This window comes from Chionomys nivalis, chromosome 2 (genome assembly GCF_950005125.1).
Source record: "Chionomys nivalis chromosome 2, mChiNiv1.1, whole genome shotgun sequence".
NCBI lineage: Eukaryota > Metazoa > Chordata > Mammalia > Rodentia > Cricetidae > Chionomys > Chionomys nivalis.
The window spans coordinates 29,708,725-29,733,738 of record NC_080087.1 but is presented as its reverse complement, the minus strand read 5'-3'; the positions used below and the strand labels follow the sequence as shown (position 1 = coordinate 29,733,738).

The window sequence follows — 25,014 nt, the reverse complement described above, 5'->3', positions numbered from 1 at the left end:
CTTATATAAGTATTAGTGCTTACATTATTATGAAAATGAGGTCGGGTTACACACTCAGGTCCTCCTTATTCCTGTAGCACAAGTACTCCACGCATTCAGCCACATTCCCAGTCCCAACAATGGAGTTGTTTAGTGTTTGTTTTTCAAGTCAGGGTTTCTCTGTATAGCCCTACAGAGTTGGCTCTGTAGACTAGGCTGGCCAAGATCCACCTGCCTCTGCCTCCAGAAGGCTAGGATTAGCGGCGTGCACCATTACACCCAGTTTTAACAATGGGGTCTTAACGTAGAGCTTTCATCTAAAGATGGCTCGGAAACACTGTTGAAAAATAGGGAGCGCAGTTAAAGCAAGCAAGGAGAAATCAGACAGCTCACTGCCCCAGTTCTTCACAATCCGTGATTATTACATGTGAACACTAACAGGACACTAGAATTGGGGTTTAAGATGCTTAGGATGGTGTTCGATTCCTCAAGCATGTGAAGTGGGGCTCAGCCCCTCAACTGCCCCCTATCCCTTTACCGCCAAGAATTTAGGAAGCAAAGTCTGGGTCCCTTATGAACTTGTGTTCTGCCGAGTTACACAACCATTGAGGCTTCCTTTTCTCTTTTCCTTGTGATTTCTTATATCATAGCACATATGGTCCTGATGAATGTTACAATTAATTAAGCTGGTGTGTATGTGCAACTGCTCTTGCAGAGAGACGGGCTGCCTCACACGCTAAACGATCCTGTGGGGGGTGGTTAAGATGAGCTATTTTGGTTTGCTGATGAGCCGACAGTACTCACAGTTAAAAAGTCCCCCTGTATTTTGTTTTCTAGGGATGAGAAAGGTTCATCCGGGCAAAGAGAATGTGCCTCTGAGCAGTGTAGAGCTTCATTTTTTTGTTGTTTTTTTTAATTTGTATTTTCCTAAATGAGGGGAGAAAAAGCAGCGAAATTCTTCAAACAGAAACCATAGTCCCTAATTACATGTAAGGGCTCCGGAAGCTTTGCAAAGCTGCTGGAGGTGAGACACGGGGCAAAGAGCAGCAGCCCAGCAGAAGCGGACATTTGGAATTCATCTGGACTGCAGAGGACATCCATTAGTGAGCCAGCCGAAGACTAAGTTAATCAAACCTTCCCAAACTCTCACATCCTCAACAGTCCATGGCTAATTTCTCTTTGCAATTCGTACAACTAACCATTTTGGGTAAATAAACCACAAATGAGAAGGACCAGAACCAGAACAGCACTGGGTGGAGATGGGTAGCCCGGCATCTCTGAATCTCTGTAACTTTGTCCTAACACTTAACTTCAAAGGTAAATGTTTGAGCTGACACAGCAGCGGCACCGGCATGCTTGTTGGCCACTCCCTGTTAGGAGAGGGCAATACAACTGGGGCACAGCTGCAAGGAGAAGGGACACCCTATCAAAACGACAATAACGGTTAAGCTAGGCAACTGTCGTGATTCTCAGAATGCTATGCTTGGCCCCTCCCACTCAGTATCATGGCAGCTCAAAAAAAAAAAAAAAAGGCGGGGTGGTATTTCCTACTTAGCAAACAAAGTAATCCTAGGCAAGATTAAGATGAGTCACCTTCTTTATGTACCTAACAATATGTTTAACTTCTGGTCAAAGGGGCGAGTTTATAATTTGGATCATTGTTTTATTAATCTCTTTCCCTTTCCCCTTTGGAGACAAGGTCTCTGTAATTAGCCTCATCTGGCTGTAACTTAAGACCTTCCTGGTTCAGACTCCCAAGTGCTAGGTTAGAGAACTAAGTCACCTGCTATCTGTCTTCCATTATGAAAAACAGTCTAGGAAGATGGTTCAGTTGGTGAAGTGCCCACTATACAAGATAAAGGCCTGAATTTGGAGCCCAGCACCCTTTTAGATAAAAGCTGGGCACAGCCGTGCATGCCTATAATCCCAGCCCTAGACAGAGACAAAAAGATCCCTGGACCTTGCTGGCCAGCCAGTGTAGCCAAATCAAGTCAGTGAGAGAAACTATCACTAAAAATAGTAAGACAGGGTCTGGAAAGATGGCTCAGCAACAAAGAACAATGGATGCTCTTCTAGGGAACCCCAGTTTTATTTCTAGCATCCACACTGTGGTTCATAATAATCTGTAACTCTAATGCCAAAGGATCTGATGCCCTATTCTGGCCTCAGTAGGTGGTACCAGGCATGCACAAGTTGCAGACATACTTTTGAGAAAAACACACACACACACACACACACACACACACATATATATATATAAAACAATTTTAAAAAATGACCAAGTGGAGCATTCTAGCCTATAAGGACACAAATACATAAATACACACACACACACACCCAGAAACACACATAATTAGAAAAGTTTAAAAAGAACTTAGCTAACAGTTAAGAGAGAAACAATCAACCCTAGAACCAGAATAAAATGGAATGTAAGCTATCCAGGGAGCTAGGCCTGGTGGTCACCAGTAAACCCCAGCACTTGACAGGCAAGAGGCCTGATCTACACGGTGAGCTCCAGGTCAGCTGGGCTAATAGTGAGACCTGGTCCCACACAAAGAATCCAAAGGCAAGACATTTAGAAAGAAAATAAATAAAGTGGGATCTTACAGTACCAGATAGTTCTCCCAAATCTCTCTGATACTATATAAAGCCTCTTTAAAGGACCAAATGGACTTAACTTTATCAGCAGGGCTGAGACACCTATCTCTTTCAATGCAGCACACCATAGAAATCACTACATGATAAAATTACAAAGCTCTGGGTTGGATCCTCAGCACTAAACTAAAATGAAATAGCTGCAAAACCGTCACCGTCACTTTTCCTTTGCAAAGTCTATTTAATCATCTTCCCCAGCGATCAGCGTGGTTTAAAATGCTTCTGCTTTTCCACCCTTGCTAGATGTTTATACGCAATCGTTTCTAATCTGATTGACATTTAATTATTTCAGGCGGAGAGACACATACTCACCAATGGCACCCCACTGGATAGCGGCATCAGCCACAGACTCTGGACCGTATATTACACTCATTGTTAGAACAAATTCCCAGGCGTCTACGCGAATCACACTTCGACAGGACGTTCCATGTTAGGAGACTGTAAACGGGAGTTCTTCCCCGGGCTAACCCCCTGTATCTCAGTTACAAACCCTACTCCTAGACAGGATCACTCTGCATTCTGAACTTTTAGCTTCATTGAGATGGCATTTTATACACACACACCCTCAAAAGAAAAAAAAACCCTCTTCATTTTGCAGCTGCTGACCGCTACAAATAGCTTCTTGTATAATTGGACTTAGAATGCACCCCGGACCAGACATGTTGAATGGCAACCTGAATGCTTCATTCATAGAGACGGCAAATGTGGAGAATGTGCTAAAAACACCACGGCGGTGAAGGGGGCCATTGGGAAGTCTTGGGGCAGAAGACTGCTTTTCAGCAGCACCCTACAAATTCTTCTCAGGTCTATGCAAATGGCGCAAGAGAGGTTTCGGAAGATTCCCACAGTGATCAAAGGAGGACTAGAGAATCCCCCCTCCGCCATGTCTAGATCGGGTCTCCCTGGCCATGACCTCCGGTCTCCACATCAAATGCATACTTCTATTGAAACATGTTTGTCCTGAATCCATTCACAGGGCAGCATCGATTAGCCATCCCTAAACTCGAGCATTTTTAAACAGCTTTATTTTATGCCCTATGCACGCTGCACAGGCAAGGACCCCTTGTTTAAATTCCCGAGAGGGCCAGAGTCAAATCCGCGCCGTTCACTTTGCACAGCACCAACCTCAGTGCCAGGCCAGATGGACAGAATGTGAAACATGGGGCTGTAACAGAAATGTCTGGGATCAGGAGGAACCTAGAGAATGCAAAAGGAATACTTGTTATGGTGCCATGATTTTCTAACTCGTATAAAGTTGTCCTGTAAGAAACTGCTTGCAATGTGGAGAGGGACCATGACTGGATGATAAAAATGGTGAACTTCCAAGATGGCTGGCTTCTTCTTCACCTTCCTGTCCAGAGACAAAAACCTGGAAGTTTCAAAGACCTGGTGGGATTTTTCTCCTACTATTAGAATCCCTGGGCTGTGGATCGGTCTGACAAATTCAAGACCAGAACAAGATGTGTTTTAGACCAAAACTTGTGGACTTATCACCCACCTTGGAGTTCTTTGTTCAAACTGACCAATTCTAAATTGGTGTAGGAAGACCCCCTCAGAGACCCTTAAAACCCCCAGGCTTCAAGGAGAGACCAGCTTCTCCTCCTGAGTCTCCTTGTGTATCCCCACAGTGAGTTTTCTATGTGCTTACTGTGTTGTATGTGTATGTGTGCTGTTCACTCACACTCACACCCCTAAGAGCCTCTCATTATTGTCAATCTCACCAGCACAAGGTGAGAGGACTTCGTGAGAAAGCACTTGAGGGTGGAGAAAACCTTGGAGTACCTTTTCACAGGCTCTCTTTCCTCTATCCTTTGGGTCTCAAGATTAGCTTGTCATTTCTTATGTGTGTGTATGTGCATGTGTATGTGTGTACACACACATGTGTATATATGTACCTATATATGTGTGTATGTGTATGTGTGTGTTTTATGTACACTGGTGTTTTGCCATGGGTGTCAGATCCCCTGGAACTAAAGTTACAGAGAGTTGTGAGCTGCCACGTCGGTGCTGGGAATTGAACCCCAGGTCCTCTGGAAGAACAGTCAGTGCTCTTAACCACTGAGCCATCTCTAGCCCAGTTTGCCATTTCTTCAGACAACAAATCTCTCCTGATCCCTCAACTCTGATAAGACCTGCCATTGTACCTCTCTTCCATACAGCTACCATCTGTCTTTCTTTAGTGACTAAATCCCCCAGTTACAAATGACCTTGAACATATCACAGAGAGCAGAGTTCCCTATTCCTCAGGGTCTAGAAGTGTGACACCCTAGTTAAGACATGTTGGCATGTAAACAACAATATTTCATTAAATTAATAAATTCCTACAAGTAAAGAACCAAGAAGTTGGAGACATGACTGGATGGTTAAGAGCACTTGCTGCTCTTGCAGACGACCTGGGTTTCATTTTCAGCACCACGTGGTAGCTCACGATCTCCTATGACTCCAGTTCTAGAAGATCTGACATCTTCTTCTAGCATCCACAGGAACTTCACACACGGTACACTTATATGCATGTAGGTAAGACACTCTTACACATAAAATAAAAATAAATAAATCTTTACAAAGAAAAGAAACAACTTAAAGATAATAGCCCTTGGGGATTCACTCTGATGGCATTACAAAAAAAATATATAACATTAAAGTACGTGTGGGCTCTCAAATCAATAAAACAGCTTTTAACCAGAGGAAAAGTCAGGATGACAAGGAAATCATTCAATTCATTTGTAGCCCTGCAATTCATTAAGGATTCAACACACCAAGCACTGCCCCAGGCTCTGCAGATTCTTAGGTGAGGATGACCTCTCAGAAAGACTTTCCTTGCCTCCCATCTCCGGGCCTGCTTCTGGAGTGAAGCATCCACTCCTGTATCACATAGCTATGCAATTATGATGCTCCTCCGACCCAGGACTAGGACTGTGCTCCTGGAAAGCAGGAACTACACTTATCCTGGCTTTGGAAATTCTAGTTAGCGTGTCCATCAGATGATACAAGGACTGATGATACGATGAAGAATCCCATTGGCTGGAAGAAGACAGATAAAATAAAATAGCATCTCGGCATAAATTAGAGAATTCATAGCTGGAATAGGATCCATGCAGAAGTAACATCAAGGAAAATTTGATGTAACTGGTGATCCATGCGCTAGAGACCCTGATGAGGAAGAGTTTGCTAGAGGGAGCATGTTATACATGCTACACAGGAAGGAGAGAAGCGCAAACATGAAGAAGACAGCAAGTGACTGATGAACTGAGAACATGGAGTCGTGGATATTCATTGGTGCACACAAACCTCTCATAGTCCCAGGCAAGTTCTCTTGTGGAGAACATTGCATTTTCTGGACTTTCTTGCAAGCACCTGTCAGCACCTAGTCTAGTATTTGCAAAGTAGATGTCCATGATGAACTCCGTCATTTCTAGCAGTAACTTGGATTGTTGAAGTAACTGAAGTCTCTGTACCTAATCTCTATAGAGGGAGAAGGTAGGCTTGTGTCACTGAAGCTGTGAGGTCTTGGGGTCTTGGGCTCAAACACTGGACACCAGATTTGGCAGCAGTAAGGGTCAGCTCCCAGGGCCAGCCTGTTCTGAAAGAGTCATTCCTGAAAGTTAGGCATAGGTCTGACCCCCAGCCTCTTCTGTACATCCTGTAAGTACCACATACCCTTCTACTCACATTGCTGTCTGCATCCGACCCTCCTCAGACCACGCTGTGGCCAGAAGGATGACAATGTGCGGGTTTGCAGGGATGTCTTGAGAGAGATCTCACTAGAGTGGGATCGTTAACAGTGGTGAAGAGCTCTGCTGGCTGGGCTTCACTCAGCTGGAAATAGTTGAACATCAAGGTTTTTGTGACAGATAGAGGACTGGGGATATAGCTCCAGTGGCAGAATGCTTGATTACCATGCATGGATCACCAGGCTAGAAGTCAAGAGTCACTGTATGCTCGTGGTCCCAGCACTTGGGAGGTAAAGGTAGGAGGAAGTTCAAGGTCATCTTTGGTTACACAATGACTTTAAGGCCAGCCTGGGCTATATGATATCCTGTCTTAAAAGGAAGTAGGAGAGACTGCCAGGAAAGTCTCACAACCCAAGTTCAGCCCCCAGAAACCATGGCAAGTTGGAAAGAAAGAACGAACCGACTCCACAGAGCTGTCCCCTCTGGCCTCCTGCATCCCCACCCATACACATACACACTTAAAAAAAAGAGAGAGAGAGAAAGACTTCAGAGATGAGTGAAAATGGAAAAACAACAGAACAAAAATGTGCATCCACAGTGAACTAATGCTGATGAGAAAGCAACAGAGCAAGGTGGGCCCCACACTAATGAAACCCCTTTCGGGTGGGGATTGCAGAAACTGCAGTTGTGACCAAAGAAGCTGGCATAAAAGGTTTATCTGATCTTTGTTAAAATGCTGATTTCCAGCCAACCTTAATCACATACAACTCTCAGGTACGTCAAAATGTTCTGATAAAGAACATACACCCAAATCAAAGCAGTATCGTATTCTGGAAAGAAATATCAGATCACTGACCCGAAACAGACAGCACTGTTTAAAGGCAGATATGAAGGCAATGCCGGAGGACAATGTGACAAACAAACGAATCCACTCTAGTAATACTAAGAATAAAAATGACAAGCAAACAAACATGCACCACAATTCATAAAGGATCTTAATCATCTTGCCAAATCTCTAGGAAGGACAGAGAATAAATTTACCTGATACCCAGCCAGGGCTGCTACAGCAAAATGCAGCTGCTGCCACCTTCTGGTCAGCACTGATGGCATGTAAGTCTGAATAGCACTCCTAGACTGTCAGGAGACCAGGGCTGGGCTACTTGCAAACTTTCATGGGTTTGTAGGGATGCCTGGAAGCCAGGCCATTCTGGTAGGATGTGAAATGAGCTAGGCTGTGAAAGCCACCACTGCAGGCCAAGAGCTGCATCAGGAGCAACTCCTGTCATGCTCCAAAATCAACTGGGACATGTAGGTGCCCCACCCATCAAGTCTGATCTAAATCCAGTAGTAGTTATCTATACTAAACCTCTTGAATCAGAAGCTAGGCAAGTTAGAGCAACCTTTTGCTCAAATTACATTAATAGCCCAACAAGAATTCACCCAACTGTGTTCCGCAACCCCAAATTCTAAGTGTGTCCACTCAACCCAGGTTTCTTTCTATGAATGGCATTTTATAGAGAACTAGAAAGCAAAAACACAAAATCAGTTTTTAATACATGCTCCAAACTCACAAAATTTTAAGAAGGCTATAGAAGAAAGGATATAAATTAAAACCTTTTCTTTATCTTTAGACAAAATGGGGGAAATATTTGTACAGAATATTTGTACACCTTAAGAAGATGTGTTGCTGTGTTTGGTGTAATAAAAAGCTGAATGGCCAATAGGAAGTCAGGAGAGGATTGACGGGATTTAGGGGAAGAGAGAGGAGAAAGAGGAATCTAGGCATGGAATTTGTCAGCAGACTAGAAGGAAGTGGGACATTCTGTACTGAGAAAAGGTAAAACCTCGATGGCAGAACACAGATTAATAGAAGCAAGTTGATTTAAGTATAAGAGCTATCTGGGGACAAGTCTAAGCTAAAGGCCAAGCTTTCATAATTAATAAGAAGTCTCTGCATCATTATTTGGGGGCTGGTGATCCAAAGATAGTCTGGCAAGGAAGCTCACTCCAGACAACTAACACAACTGCAAGTGTTTGCTCTTGACTTTCTGTGTGTTCTTATGGAAAAGGGTGGGCAACCCAAGCTTTGACACAGTAACCTTAAAATAAGTGCACTTACACACACACACACACACACACACACACACAATGTCAAGGCCTCTCCCCCACCCCCTCCCCATATCATCTTCTTTTACAGCTTCCCCACCAGATCCTTCCCCAGGCTCTCTCCTGCTTTCATGTCCTTGGTTACTCACTTCATCATTAGGGCTTCTGGCATCAGCATGGGTCGGGGTTATTTGATTGAGTGGCTTCATCACTGAGGAATGTCACTCCCCCCTCGCTCTGCAACCTTTCACTGTCTATAGCTCCTCTGGGAGGGAGAGAGCCTTATGAGGAGACCCTTCAGTGACATAATAACATTCACACATCCAAAAATACTAACAGAGAAAAACCGCTCCATGGCTAAGCATCTATTGAGAAAACACATTTTTTTTCTAAGTATCACTGCATATATAGGTCTCTCTGACTAAGGCTGAAAAATGCTTTACCATATATGTAGTAACAGTGTCAACAGCAACAGTATTTTTTCCAAAGCATAATTTACCAGGAACATACTACAAAATGATCTTGTAAAGAAAATTTTAATCGCCCATTTAATATTTCGTTGGCTAAGGTAATTTTGTTGTTTCCGTTTTACTAGAAAGCTAGCCATGGTGGCACGTATCTGTCATCCCAATACTCAGAAGGCAGGAGGATCAGAACCTCCAGCTAGCCTGGGCTATAAAGCATACTCCGGAGGCCAGTCTGAGCAAGACCCTTGATGGAGGTGGGTCTTGTATTTATCTGTTGCTCTTATTGGTTAATTAATAAAGAAAACTGCTTGCCCCTGATAAGACAAAAAATTAGGTAGGCGGAGTAGACTGAACAGAATGCTAGGAGAAAGAAGCCAAGTCAGTGAGTCGCCATGATTCTCCCACCTGACACAGACGCAGGTTAAGATCTTTCCTGGTAAGCCAGCTCATGGTGCTACACAGAATATTAGAAATGGGTTAGATCAATATGTAAGAGCTAGCCAATAAGAGGTTGAAACTAATGGGCCAGGCAGTGTTTAAAAGAATACAGTTTCCATGTAATTATTTAGGGGCATAAGCTAGCCATGCGGGCGGCAGGGTGCCGGGGACTCAGCCCAGCCGCTCGTATTACAGCAGACCCTGCCTCAGAAACCAAACTAAATCAAAACCAAAGTTGGGGCTGGAGTTGAGACTGTGGTACAGTGTTCACCCGCATACACAAGGCCCTGTTAGCTGCTCAGCACCACAAAAGCAAACCAAAATGACAATACTGCAAAACAAATGGATTGTTTATGTGTCTCATAACTCAGAAATATTGGTTTCCTCATAAACATCCAAATATTATAATAAAACATTAAATATTCATACTCCTGTTTTCTTTTAATCAGAGAAATGTCATCTTGGATGGGCAGAATATTTTGCAGCCACCATCATCTGATCCACGAAGGCTAGAATGGCATTTGCACAGCATAGATTCATCCAGAGCTCAGCAGGGGAAACAGGGGCAGGGGGGGATGAATCACTGACATCTACAGACCAGCACAGGTCTACAGGCTGAATCAAGTCAGTTGTACTTTGACACCCTTGACACCAGTGAGCGACTCTAACAAATACTCGCATGGGTGGAGCTTTGAATTCTCTCAATTTTGACATTCACATAGAGTGGAGAAGCAAGTATTTGTTTCACTGCCATATGATGGTGGTGATGATGATGACGATGATGATGGTGATGATGATGATGATGATGATGGTGATGATGATGATGATGATGATGGTGATGGTGATGACGATGATGATGATGGTGATTATGATGGTGATGATGATGATGGTGATGATGATGGTGATGGTGATGATGACGATGGTGATGATGGTGATGACGATAATGATGATGGTGGTGACGATGATGATGATGGTGACGATGATGGTGATGACGATGATGGTGATGGTGATGATGATGCAGAGCTGGGGACAATACCCAGGGCTTCCTGTATGCTGGGCAAATGTCCTACCACTAAGCTATACCCCCATCCCTGAAACACTCTCTTACAAGGAGACAAGGAAAACACTGCAAAAACTTTCAGAACCATTCTTTGAAAAGTCATTGGGAAGATCAGTTAAATTTTCCCTATTACCTTTTAAATTCTTTCACATATAGTTTTTCCAGGTCCTTAAATATTTTCCAGCCGGGCAGTGGTGGCGCACGCCGTTAATCCCAGCACTCAGGAGGCACAGGCAGGCGGATCTCTATGAGTTCGAGACCAGTCTGGTCTACAAGAGCTAGTTCCAGGACAGGCTCCAAAACCACAGAGAAACCCTGTCTCGAAAAACCAAAAAAAAAAAAAAAAAAAAAAAAAAAAAATTCCAAAACAAAAGGAACACTCTGAGGGCTTCCCATCCTAAGCTCTGACATTCAGTGTAAATTACTGCCACAAATTCAATTGTGTCCTGTGTTAAATTTAATAATAAAGCACAATGACAATAACGTAACAAAGTCAATAGCTCATTTTAAATGAAAATAAATAAAATATTAGTCCACAGAACTTTTGCCTACAAAGAATACTGAATAAACAAAAATCTTAAGAATAAATCAGTGATCTTCCAGTTAGACACAGCTTCCCTAAGCCGGGGGGCTACAGACTGCTTTAATCCTAGTTTTGCATTCGGAGGGCGTCTTGGGCAGAACATCTGATCTCTCTGTGCTGGTAAACCCACAATGGTGATTTTGAAGACTGCTTTCCAAATTCACATTGTACCTGTCCTGCCTGTGAACAGAAGCCACTCCCACCTTGAGTCCTTCTGAAGCAATTGCATGAAGTGCAAAAGGCTGTAGGTATGGAGGGCTAGGGCATTTTTGATTGGCCGTGCTAATGGGAAACCATCACGTCTGCGGTAGTGACGCAGATGGGCAATGTGGGGCAGAAGTCCTCTAAGGATTTAAGGTTTGGAACGCCCAAACCCTAGGAGATGGGTCTGTGCTATAGGTCTAGCCTGAGGCCAGATGGCAAGATTGCTTCATGTTTTAAGAAGCACAGAATACTCTTTAGGGAAAGAAGACAAAAATAATAGCTAGAAGCCAACAGTTCTAAGCTGAGCATTTTGGGAGCGTTATCTCACCGAGACCTCATCACACCCCCGGGCTGTGTCAACTCTTCCTGCTCCCAATTTTTTTGCAATGAAGAAATGGAAAATATGTAGGAAGCTAAGTGATCTTTGAACTAAAAAACTTGCGGTGAGTCAAGCAGTGGGGCGAGAATTCCTACCACATCCAAGACTCTGGAAGCTGTTCTTTTCGGTAGAAAAGAATGCTTACCTAGGTGACTATGAGCCCCACTCAGACAAAGCAGGAGCTATGAAAGCTAAAACCAAACCTAAAGGCCAATCACACTTTACACTGGGTACAAGGATGCGCACAAGCTATGTCCAAGTCTCCATGACTCAGCACACAGTGGGAGCTGAAGTACTAGCTAGCACACAGGGCTCACACTGCGGCAGTGAGTAATCTACCCCACAACTGACCCACCATCCAGACTGAGCCAGCATGATTATCCTTGCTGGTTTTCAAGCTTTATGCCTGGAATCACACTCTTCTATGTCTGTGAAATTCAGCTACGTGGTTGCATGAAACAGCATGACATTTATTCTTACCGTCATAGTGTATGAATGTGGTGTGGTGTGGTGTGGTGGGATGACATTGTATAAACTTCCTGTTGCACTGCTAACGGATGTTTGGTTTTAGCCAAGTTTAGGGTGTTTGGAAAAAAAGCGCAGCTATGGACATTCTGATACCCAGCATTTGGCCAGCACAGGTTTGCCCTCGGGTGGGTGTGCACCTGGAAGAGGATTGTTCTGGGTCAGAAGGTGAGCACACAGCTGGCTTTCGGGGAGCCTGCCATACGTAGGATTTTCCAAAGAGGAAACACATCTAGAGCGGCCCACAAGCTTTCCTCCCTAGCAGATGGGCACACAGGGTGGCAAAAAGAACTTTAAAAATCAAATATAACGAGGGCCCGTTAAGAGGGCTCTTCCAGAGAACACAAGCTCAGTCCCCAGCACCCACAGTGGGCAGCTCCAGGGCATCTGACACCCTCTTCTGTCCTCCATGGACAGCTGCACAGTGAGGCATATATGCCGGGTGGGGGGTGGGTGTGAAAAAGGTCCCAGAGGGGTCTATGTGAAGCAACAATCGGGCGAGCTACAAACTGGTGGACAGATGCCTTTGAATGAGCACAGAAATTCCTAGTCTTCGCTTTGTTCAGTGAGACCAAAGTAGAGTCCCCATCCTCCTGGGCCTTGGCCTTTTTCACCTCTGCAATCACTTCAGTGATGACAGGGTTGGGCTAGTAAGCTGCTCGCTCTATTTTGGGCACTATATTGTGTGGTACAGATAAGAGAGTGTGTCTGGCCTCTGAGAGAAAGAAAGGACTCAGGCTGACAAGTTCACTATAGGATTCACTCAAAGCTAAAACATAAGAACCCGGAAAGTACCTGATTGCAAAATACAAAACTAACAGTATGAAAAAGAAGGTTAGCTAGCCTGATACGCCAGGACACACAGGGACGTTCTAACAACAGCTCAGGACCAGATAAAGAAACTTTTAGCAGGAAAGGATTTAAAAATATTCGGCTATAATGATTATAATAATGAAAATTAAAACGTAAATACACTCTCGAGTACTCAAGCTATGATATTAAAACATATTTTCCCATATCCACCCCAATCTTCTTCTGTTACCAGGGTCACGCCTCTATATTCTTTTCTACCAAGAAAATCTTCAAATAGAAGAAACATCCCAGTGTCCGCCATTTCCCCTCCTTTCTACTATAAGCTTTCCCCACCCAATAGTTACATTCCCGTATATTTTCCCCCAAGTTGAGACCTTATATTTTTATTTCTTTGCTATTGTTTGAAACTACACTTTGGGCCACATGTCATTACTTCTGAAATTAAACTTTCTCTCATCATTTTAAAAAGAGCTTTTGGACTTAAATCTCTTTTTCCTTCTATTTTTAACTGGCATAATAATGAATTCTAAAATAAACGGACGCATGGTTGTGTGTCAAGCAAAACTCCATCTTGGGGGTACGGATACATCTCTGTTATTCTTGTTAGCATTGAAAATTCCACCAGCTTCTCTCCTGCTGCTTGGTAACTCCGAGATAGTCTTTAAATGGGACTACACCCTGTCATGCGTCTAACATTTGCTTCTTTGTCTTTGCTTTGTAGTGTTTAAACAAGAAAGCAAATTGAGCCAGCTGTATAAGCAACATGGAAATCCCTGGGGAGGCTCTTTAGCCTCCCCTCTTTAACCTGTTGACACAGAAGGTCAAGACCGAAGCTGGGGGCTGGGCTGCATTCTGTACCGACAAGGACATCTTTTGTAGCTCTGTATTTTGGAAACTGGATGAAGATATAGAAGGAAAAAACCACCACCGAACACCAGAGCTCAGAAGATGGTTAGGTAGTCAAGTGAGCATGCTCAGAACGGGGTTCTGGGAATCTGACCAAGGAAAGGCAAAAGTGTATGTGTGGGGGGGTCTTTTCATCTTAAATCTAGAATGACAAAAGAATGTAGTCAGGTTTCTGAGGCTGGCAGCGGCCTCATTTACATCTGTGGATAGGGGCTGATTCATGGCTAAAGAGAAATGGCATGTCAGAGAACAGGATTACCCTGTCCTGGCATTTGTGGGCACATTTACATATGAACAGGAGAAAGAACGGGTGCCCACTCTGCCCCGTAGCAATCCACTTAGGAAACCGAACACCCAAGGTGAAAAGAGCCTTTGGCGTTGCAGTGTGACAAACACTGCCAACCGTTCAGGGGCTGCATAGCATTTAACACACACAAAACAGCAAGCAAGGTTAAGAGTTACTGGGAGTAGCCAAGTCTAGACAAGCTGTGCGTGCATTACCCCACTGAAAATCCACAAGCTACTTGGGGGTTAGGGATCACCCATTTAAGACATGAAAAGCACTGAACCCCGGGAAGTTAAATGACTTGTCCCATTGCCATGTGCTTCCACTGAGGGAGCCAAAGGTACTAGTGATCAGAGAGCCCCCCCCCCCCCGACTAGATGCTAAACCCTGCTCCCCAGCCGTACCTCTTCTAAGACCTCTGAAGTCCAAGGGCTATATTCCAGTGGGTATTCTGAAATCTACTAGAAACTAGTGAATTATACACATAAGACTCACATGTAATAATTACGCAGAGAAAACAAGCTATTTTGACATAATTATAAGGCTGTATAAGTAAACATAATTCTAGATGATTACATGATAAGCCCCGAATACCAAGCCCGTATGTCTTACATTACTCTTTAAATATATTCACGAGACTCGGAGAACCGTTCTCAGTGATGGAGAAATAAAGGAGGGCGGTAGACTAGAAGGAAGGGCGAGAAGGTTTCTATTCAGAAGGAAGATTTAAAAAAAATGCTCTTTGGAGGGGAGAAAAACGCAAAGCAGAGCTGTGTTATCAAGGGTGCTGAGTGTTACAGCTGAGCAAGAAAGGAGCTGGAGAGTGACAATTGCCTGCCAGCGTGGTCTTGGAATCTGAATGCGCAGGAGGTGTGCTGTACACTAAATAAGAGCTTCTTTCAGGGCGGGGGGATAAATCTGTGAAGATAGGAGAGTCTTCAAAAGGCAGGAAGAGGTATGTATACCCTACCTAAAAAACTAAGTGCAGTAACCTTTACGAGCAGGGGTAAAGCTAAGTGGTGGGACACACGCTTAGCATGTGCAAAGTCCTGGGTTCAATGCCAGCATGTATGCATGCATGCGCGCGCACACACACCTCCTCTATGATAAGCTCATTTCAAAAGCGAGGATAAGTTTTCTAATCCATTATACATGTAAAATGACAAGCAAGCAAACAGCATGCTTGTTTTCATAACCTTGTAGTCAGCATCCTATCTTGAATTTTTATTCTCTGACTGATCAGCCCAACGGTTTTCTATCCCGTGTTTTAAAGGGAGTAATTCATGACTTTTTTTTTTCCCTCTAGGCAAATGTACTCACTAGTCACGTGATTTCTACAGAGGTGAGAGCATGGTGGGAGTTAGCAACTCTATTCAGGTCTAGCTGCTGTCACCATCCGACACAGACATAACTGTTCTTGGCTTTGATACTAAGCCAATTGTTCCACCAACTGCCAAAGACTTGGCCTATCCTGTTTATAACAGTTACAAATGAATGGCCCTTAGAACTGCAGAAAGAAAGTTCAGTTAGAGCTTCTAAAGGGAGGCAAAAAAAAATCAAATTTGTGTTTGATTGACAAAAGATTAGTATGTTTCAAGTATCTGAGGTTTGAAGGGGACCTTTGACAAGAAAGCCCGGCTCTCACAAGGCAACACTAGAATAACAGTGTTGCCCAGAAGGAAACATCTCAAGCATGCTTCAAAAAAAACACATGGAGATGTTGAGAATGAACTTTTGATATTCTACCACCCAAAACCATCGCCCCTCCTTTGATTTACTATTGTTAATGTTCCTGAATGAAGTTGGCAAATAATAGCACCTAGTGTCTTTGTTCCAAAGGTTATAGAAAGATCTTGGATCAGTCAGAAATAAGTGTCTCAGACAGGTGTCAGAAAAGGCATTCAATTTAACGCCCATCAAAGATTCAATATTAAGGCCTTGTGGAAGTGAGCTCTTCCCAAACGAAAGGTTCACGTCGAGACAATCTCCTTCCCAACCCCACTTATTGTTTTATTGGTATATTTATTTTCCATAGCCTGTAAGAGAAGTCATTCTCAATCGGTGCTGTCTTTATGAAAGTCACATACTCTCGGGCCAAATTACCATGAATCTGGCACCTTGAAATAATATCCCTTTATCCCCCTCCCTACATTCCTGTAAACGAGTGATTCAGTGGCTTGGCTGGGATCTGTAGGGGCAGTCTCATAAGGCCTAAAGCAAGGGGTGGGAAGGACAGGCTTCAGCCTGGGTGCCACAAAGTTGGCGCTATTCCATCGCTTGTTCAGGTTGTTTCTCTTGACTTCCTGGTGCCCTGCTCCTTCGAGCATCAAGACACAGATTTTTCCCAATGATCAAAACCTCTGTTCCCTTCTGTCATCAATTGAAGCAGCTCTACTTTTTAAATGTTCCTGTGACTGCATCAGGCCAGTCTGGATAATCCAGGCTAATCACCAGCTTGTAATGTTACCCCTTTATTACAGATACCAACTCTCCTTTCACCATACAGCGGAACATGCTAACAGGCATGACACCAATGGATAAAGATTATGGCGGTCCAATACTTTCCCCACTTCAACTGGCACAGTGGAATAGAAAATGCTCTGTGACTCACATCCATCAATTCCAGAGAACACACAGAGAGCATGTGCTGTAATAATCAATTACAGATTGAAATGGAATGAAAGTTTGTCCCCTCCCAAATTTCCCCGTTGAAACCTTAATCCCTAAAGTGACCAAATTTGGGAAAGGTGAGTTCAGAGGGTGGCGCCTTCATAAACAGGGCCCCGGATAGTTCTCTCACTCTCTTGTCATGTGGAAATAAATTAAAAAAAAAAAAAAAAAAAAAAGAGGCTACAGCCCCAACACTGAAAACTCTGGAGACCCCTGCTGGCCCCCATCTCAGCCTTTCACCCTCTAGAACCAACAGCAGCCCTGTTGGCTGTTTGTAAGCCAACCAGTCTATGACGCTTTCTTACTTACAGCACACGGAACCAGGAAATGAGTCAATCATCCAATTATTTACCTGCATCGCCATTCAGGACAATAAATATTAGACACCTAGTCTTGAACACCTTGCCTTGGATAATAGTATCTATTGCATTCTTTCTGAACTAGAATCTTCTCTTTTCCAGATACATAATCTTACCGGAAAATCTTTGTTTACCTGTACTTCACAAGTAATTATTTACAGAGACCAGAGAGAGTGCGTGGTGGCGCTACTCCTGGTGTGACTAGCATGTCACTTCTGACAATGCGTAGGCTAACGCTCTCTATTTGGCTTCTAATACTTAGCCAGATGACACGCCAAAATTCTCCCTTATATTTATTATTTCCAATTAATATATATATTAATTTCCAATTAATAATTAATTGATTCAGCCAATATTCGTGGGAGTCTTGGCATTGAACCCAGTAAAAAAAAAAAAATCACAGACCCTGCCTTCTAGGTTCTACAGGACTGGCACAAGAAGGCAGCAGACCAGAGAGGGATTAATAATGTGGTGGAAAGCCTCCAAGAGGAAGAACCATCTGAAATGAGTCCTCTAAGCCCCAACAAAACGCCAAGACAGAGGGTTGGGGGACGTGAAAAAAAGAGTGGAGAACAGGAAGAAGGAAGAGATCAGCAGAGTAGGGACTGGAGGGAAAAGCAGCAAACACCTTCCACAAAAGCCCTTCCGGGTCATGGATAAACTGATACTTTATCCTGAGAGATATGGGGTGGCAGTGATTGAGACCTGCAGACTTGCAACCAGAGAAGAAAGACACTGTGGTCTAGTGTTCCCGTCAGGATGGACTTCGCAAGGTCTACGTAATGAGTCAGGCTTTGTCGGGAATCTCATTCTTCTGAGCAACAAAAGACCTGAGCTGCTAAGGCAGCGGTGGCTTGGAGGATGGGGAGAGAGAAAGGACAGAAGAAAAGGCAAAAAGGATTCCTAGACTCCAGCCACCTCCGGGCACCTCCCTCTTTTTATCTCCCATGAAATGACCCCATCAGGTAGGCTGGCAGAGCATTTATTTCTTCTTATTTGAAGAGAAATGCAAATGAAAGTGGTTTAATAGCTTCTTCAACATCGTCAAATGCTAGGCTAGCCCCAGGGTCTGAAGCATTCTCTGATTCTTAGGTGAAGGGTCTTCTGCTTCACAGGAAAAAGTCTTGTAATATACAATATCAGAGAAGCTCCTGGCCTCATTCATCTTCAATACTGTGTGTGTGTGTGTGTGTGTGTGTGTGTGTGTATGTGAGCACACAGACACATATGTCTGGGTTTTGACACAGGACCTTCCTATGTAACCCAGGATGGCTTTGGACTCATAACCCCCACCGTCTTTGAGTACTAGGATTATAGAAGCATCTTGCCATGACAAACGACAAGCCTTTTATGACTCAGTAAGATCTCTACTTGGCATTAAAATAACGGATCCCATTTTAAGACAAAAGCTGCAGACCTGTCAGAGGCCAGATGATCCTATATTTGTTAATATCCATAGGAAACAGGAAAGAATAAAACTATAAGGTCCCTATTACAACCAAACATCAAGGTACTTCATAAGACCACCTCTGAGTGCACTCTGCCATGTCCTACACAGGAAGCGGCTGCCTTCCTTGGTACCAGGTACAAAAAGGAATGGCTGCCAGACAGGTTGTGTCTTTATAGAGGAAACACAACAAACTTTATAACAGCAAAATAGAAGGAAGCACCTAGAATAGAGCTCTACGAATATCCAGTGACTCTAAAAACTTAGAATGGGGGTAGACAACCAAGTGAAATAAGACTGTAATGAAATTTCAAATAGATAGTATATGAAAATATTTCACATTTAAATGACCATTTCCTAAGAGAAAATAATCTCATATTTCTTAAAAATCATTTTCCCCCTATGATCAATTGCCCATCCATTAGATTATGCCTGGGAATTCTTTTTTTAAAAGAACTGAACATTTCAAAATGGAGGACTGTTGTGGGAGCACATTCCGCTTCTTCAGCCAATAGCATCTAAGATACCAGCCTACTTGGGCATGGTCTCTTAGACTGTAAATGCAGCTGTAAAGCGTGCATTTGCTCTCTTGCTTCCAGCTGCTAGACTCTGTTCCTGTTCACGCAGAGGACTGTGATCTAGGACAGTGATCTGTAGTTTCCCTTAAATAAATAACCCTTTATTACTCATAATTCTGAACTGGTGTGGGATTATTTTGTGACTTCCGCCTTCAGAGGAAAGTTCTTAACAAAAGGGGTATGTTTGCCCTAAGTGAGTAAATCCTCAGTCCTTTGAGAGGAGAAGGTACCACTTCTGAGCACAGCTTAAGAGGGGTCAGGAAGCAGCCATTTCCCAGAGGGTGGCCAGGCACTTCAAAGACCAAGTGCTCACCTGGGTCATGTCTCCTCCAGCACCACAAAGCCTGGGCTCCTGTGCTCAAACACTGGACTTCCTAGAAACACTGTAACCTTTCTTCCCCTCCTCTCTGACCAGCTCCTCTTCCTGCAACTGTGATTCCTGTAATCAGTGATTCAACCGTCTCATGACAATTTTCTCTTGTTACATTTTTCTGGTTTTTGGTGGTGGTCGTGGTGGTGGTGGTGTTTTTTTTGTTTTTTTTTTTTTTTTGGTTTTTTTTTTTGCTTTGTTTTGAGGCTGACCCCAAACTCTCTACATAGCCAAGGATGACATTAAACTCTTGATCCCTCTGCCTCTATCTTGCAAGTCTGAGGATTACATTTGTATGCCACTATCCTAGGTTTCACTGGGTTTTCCCACAGGGTTGTTCTAGGAAATAAGATTCACAAAATGACAACATGAGATTCAGAAAAATAATAGCATTTTTATTTTATTTAATGCTTGTGTACTTTCAGTCCTGTTGAGAATAGTGATCCCGCTTTTATATTTTAAGCTATCCTTAGAAAAGCATGTTCACAGAAGGCAATGGCTAATGTCCTTTTAAATATGCCATTAATGGCAGGTATCCAGAGACCCTTCTTGGTTAAGTTAATTAGCTAAGCCCTGGAGGGACCTACTTAAACCCTGCTAGGGATGCCACCATGCCTCAGCACATCCACACCACACAACAGAAAGCGGTCCCTGTCCCAAAGAGCATCTAATGCTACTCTGTGAGCCAGGGTGGAGTCTACCCTACATCTACATGCTACTAGTGAAGAGGAATTAACAACATTCTGCCCTGAGTGGCTTTTGTCATCTGACCACACACCAAACTCAGCCCACCAGACATGCATAGACCTACCCACCTGGCTGTGAAGAAGCCCACCAGACACGCATAGACCTAACAACCTGGCTGTGAAGAAGCGTGTAAGCTGGGCTTTCCAGTTTAGACACACTCACACCCCTACACCCCAGTTGGATCATCCTCAATAAAGTCATTAGAGTCATTTTTTCAGGACTCCAACAGAAATTCTATTAAACTTACTTAATAAAGCCCAAAGGGAAATCTCTATAGCTGCATTTAGATGTTATCCTCAAGGATAAAATGAGATGGAGTGATTCCCTCCACCCCTTCCTCACAATGTAGGAAAATGTGACATCACTTTAAAGAGATACCTTCCATGAGTATCAGACAAGAACATGGCTCACTTGAGACCATAGTTCTGGCCGAGAAACCTTCGTCTTTTTCTCCACAGTATCAGACACAGTGTAAGTTCTGAAGCTTAGAAAGCACCACAGTTCACGGATGGCTTAGCTTTGATCTGTGATTGGCACTCTCAAAACAGAGAATTTGCCAACAGGAGCCTTGTGTTTGTGTGTGTGTGTGTGTGTGTGTGTGTGTGTGTGTGTGTGTGTGTATGGTCTTAGGCGAAGGGGCAGCCACAGTCTCACTGAGGCTTTAAAGAATTATTCAGCTACTGAGTTGAGAATAGGCTGTAAAGGGAAGCTGTTCCCATGGTCCAGGAAGACCCAGGCAAGGCAAGCAAAAGCAATGAGAGGTATTCAGGTTTCTGAAACCATTTAATAGAAGTCAGTAGGCTGGAATGTTACATAATGACAAAAGGGCAGGATGTATGAGCTCAAGGTTTTGGGCATAAACAACTGGCGAGATGGATTTGTTGTTGAAACAAGGAAGGCGGTGGTGGAACAGGGGTGTGCTTGGGACTAGGGAGGCATTGTACAGAGTTTCCACATTCCTGAAGTGTAGTCAAGGCAGCTGCGTGGAGGAGGTGGCTGGATATCTGCATTGCAAGCATCACAGAAGAGTGTGGACTACTGATACAAACTTTGGAGTTACACCAAATACTGAATTATCTAGCTAGAAAATACAACAGGACTCTCCACCCTTACTAAAACATTCTTTTGTGGGGAGAGGGAGTTTGGTTTTTTTTTTTTTTTCAAGACAAGGTTTCTCTGTAGCCCTGACTATCCTGGAACTTGCTCTGTAGAGCAAACTGGCCTTGAACTCAGAAACCCGCCTGCCTCTGCCTCCCGAGTGCTCAGATTAAAGGAGTGTGCCACCACTGCTGGCTTGACTAGAAAATTCTTAACATGACACTTAGAGCAAGAATCACTCCGCCTCAGCAAGGAGCCTGCCTCTCATTTCTCCATGGAACATCTATACAATCTGAACCAATTTCAGACCACACAGAGGTATTTGCTTGCGGTCCAAGTCAAGGCAGCTAGCTGCTCATTAGAGGCCCAAAACTTGAAAGTCACCTTCCAAAACTAAGAAGAAAAACTTAAAGTCAAGGATCTCATTAAATGAGTCGGCAGGAGACTCCTTGGGTACGTTCCATACCAAAGCAATCCCATCTACTTTAAGCCTCCTCCCAGCTCACAGATAGCTTTTTTCGAATAACATTCCAACAATGAATTCATTCTACAGTTTCATGGAGATAAGTGAGCTCTGGGGAATAGCTAAGACACCCTCATTCTCAGGCAGATTGTTATCCTAAGTGGGAAAAAGATGAAAAGCCTGTAATATTTGCCCCAGTGGCACAACTGTCCTGGGCAGCAGAAAAGACAATTCTAGCATCAGAGGCATAGAAAGTCCAACAGGAAACTACATGAAAAGGGCTGGCCTTGTAAACCCATCCCTAAAACTGGTGACAAATATCAAACTGATATTTTATAGTTGACATGCTTGAAGTCATTGAAATACACTTATTGGGATCCAATCATTATAGCATTTATCAATGCTGTAGAGAGAGAAAGAGAGAGAGAGAGAGAGAGAGAGAGAGAGAGAGAGAGAGAGAGAGAGAGAGTCATCACTTCATGTATGCATAAGGATTTGGTCCTGAAATACTCAGGATCAAAAGCAGTTCAGATTTTTATTTTATTTTTTTTAACTTTTGAGGGCTAAGGTTGGTGGTGTAATGAGAACTGGGACGGCTTGGGGTGGGCCCCAAGTCTAAGTAGAAAACCCAAGCTCTCTGTGTATACAGGTAATTGTATTGGAGTTTTGGTGCCACCTGTGGTTTTGACTGTGACCCAGCCCATGATGGCAGGTGTGGAATTTTCCACTTATAGCATTGCTTTAGATCTATGAACATGCATTATGGTTTGCTGATATTAACGCTCTTTTCTCTCAGATGCAAGTGGGCTGCCCGTTGCCGACAGAAACATACAGAGTATGGCTCTCATGTCAAGAGGAGCTCATTATCAGTCCCTAAGTCCAGTTCTCAACCTCGAAAGGTAATAATGAAGCTATCCACCTGCACATTCCTCTCATCTGGATATGGAGAGGTTTTGGGAAAATAAAACCCTTTTATGAAAGGCACCATCTGAGCATTCCAAATCTTGCTTTAAATTTTTATCCAGTGTTTGTTCTGCCAGGAAACGTTTCCAAAAGTGAGAGGTTTTGTTTCCATTGCTGTGGCAGCAAAAGCTTCCCTTGGAGCAGTCAGAGAACGAGCAGGAGGCTCCTCCAGCGTACAGGGCTTTCAAAGTATCGTTCGAGTCGAACACGCCTCTGCCAGGATATTCGACTTGGGATGCTTTTCTCTTCATCTGGATGTATTTATACAACTTAGAGTCCAGAAAGCTTCACGAGGGCGGTGTGAATATGCTGCCTTGGAAAATAAGAATTACATCTGCCCGTGTGGAAACACAGTTCTGCACATAGACTGCGAAGCCGTCTTTATTCCACGAGGCACAAGGACGTCTAATCAACAACTCTTTAGAACACCTGAATCAAGCTTAAACAAGACTGCTGCATACTTCATACCTAAATGCTCAACTTTTATAGACTCTGGCAGGGCTAGAGACATGGCTCAGTGGTTAAGAGCAATGTTTGTTCCTCCAGAGGACTCAGGTTCAATTCCCAGCATTGACACAGTGACTCACAATCGTCTGAAACTCCAGTTCCAGGGATCTATGATAACAGGCATGCACAGACTGCACATATATATCCACGCAGGCAAAATACCCATACACATAAAACAAAATAAATAAATCTTAAAAAAAAAAAAGACTCAGGCTTTGCTTTGGTCCAAAGTCGGTCTTGGTGAAGGAAATGTCCCCAAGAGCTGGCATGAGCAAAATCGCCTGTAGGGTGGACAAGAAAGCAGAAAGTCTTGGGGTCTAAAGAGTTTCAGGCCAGGCTGTTTCAGCCAGTGCATCAGGGCTAAGTCAGAAGGCTTTCACGAGGGGGGGGCGATGGTAGTCAATAACTTGGGTGTAAATTAGCATCCACACCCATATTTTATCAAAGGTTTGCGCTAAACTTAATGAAATTCAGAGGTGTTTCAAAATAGCAACAAATTCTGAATAAATCTTGATCTATAAATTAGCTGTCCTGGGACAATGTTCAGTTTTGGTGCATAAAATAGTGGCTATCCTGGATACGCTACCACATATTCAGAAAGAATGGACCAGAATGTCTTTTGCCCTGTTAAAACTAGACAAGAGTCTGCTCGAAGCAAAAAAAAAAAAAAAAAAAAAAAAAAAAAAAAAAAACAAACAAACAAACAACAAAAAAAAACGCTAAGAAGAGGCTGCGTGACAGTGTCGCTGGGTGCGAGATGCCTCCACGTAACTCCATTTTCTTCGGCAATGCCTCTCCTGCAAGCAGTCCCCTTTCTCAGTTAAGAATGACAGATGAGAAAAGTCACTACTCTCAGCTTTGAGTCACATTAGAATCTAGTGTAATCCAGTCTCCCTAGTCATCTTCTCCTATCTTGGCAATCTCCTGAGCACACCAGTCTGGCTCCTTGGAGGTTCCTCTGCACCCTCTGCCTTCTCTTTCTCAAGGAGACCCCTCTCAGGCTCTGACTGTATCTCCTTCCACGTGTCCTTCTAATACTTTCCTGTCACGACTTGTTGCTTGGGACTAGGTCATTCAGGCCGTCATGGACCTCACTACAGGACTCAGATCAGTCTCAGAATCTAGACGGTCCTCCTGCCTCAACCTCCCCGGTGCCCAGATCACACTCCTGAGCCAACACACCAAGCTTTGTTTGTTGTAACTTTATGATACTAGTTTGAGCGGCACCAAAGCTGGCAATAGATTGTAGCTCAGAAATGAACCAGTAAGGGACCCACACAGCCTCTTTCCATCACAAAAGAGGATGACTTTCTTATTGATTTTAAAGCTGCCTTGCAAAACTTCACTAGAACAAGGTTGGAGTCTTTAGGAAAACAGCTGTCCCTGTAAATATATATTCGGGTATATGGCATCACAGCTCACAGTTCCTAGAGCTCACTGTGTGCTGTCCATGTCTTTGTCACTAGAAAGCACTGAGAAGTGGCCATGGGCACTTCCGTTTCTCTCACGTGGCACCCCCTCACACCTACCCCCCCATTCAACCCAATTTCTTGCCCATTCAGTTAAACTAGTTCATCCTTCTGTTTTGATGGCTCTTGAGGTGAATATTATTTTAATAGTAAGTGAATCGATCTTAATTTTAATTGCTGTGTATGATCTTCTAAAAGTTTACATCTTTCAATTCACAAATATTCCTTGTACCCTCAAGACCACATCTTGCTCAACTATGCCAAAGCTTTT

General features: G+C 43.6%; 1 protein-coding gene across 4 annotated transcripts in view; it reads right to left on the bottom strand.

Annotated features, from left to right (window-relative positions):
* Nhsl1 (NHS like 1) overlaps nucleotides 1-25,014 on the bottom strand; it is a 221,335-nt gene that overhangs the window by 74,887 nt on the left and 121,434 nt on the right. Inside the window, exon 1 of one of the 4 annotated variants that reach the window (XM_057762282.1) lies at nucleotides 2,947-3,063. The exons of the other annotated variants lie outside the window; for them this stretch is intronic. Within the exon in view, the coding sequence (XP_057618265.1) occupies nucleotides 2,947-3,007 (61 nt within the window). The 5' untranslated portion in view covers nucleotides 3,008-3,063. Of the gene's footprint in view, nucleotides 1-2,946; nucleotides 3,064-25,014 lie in introns of those variants that run through there. 4 annotated transcript variants of the gene reach the window in all.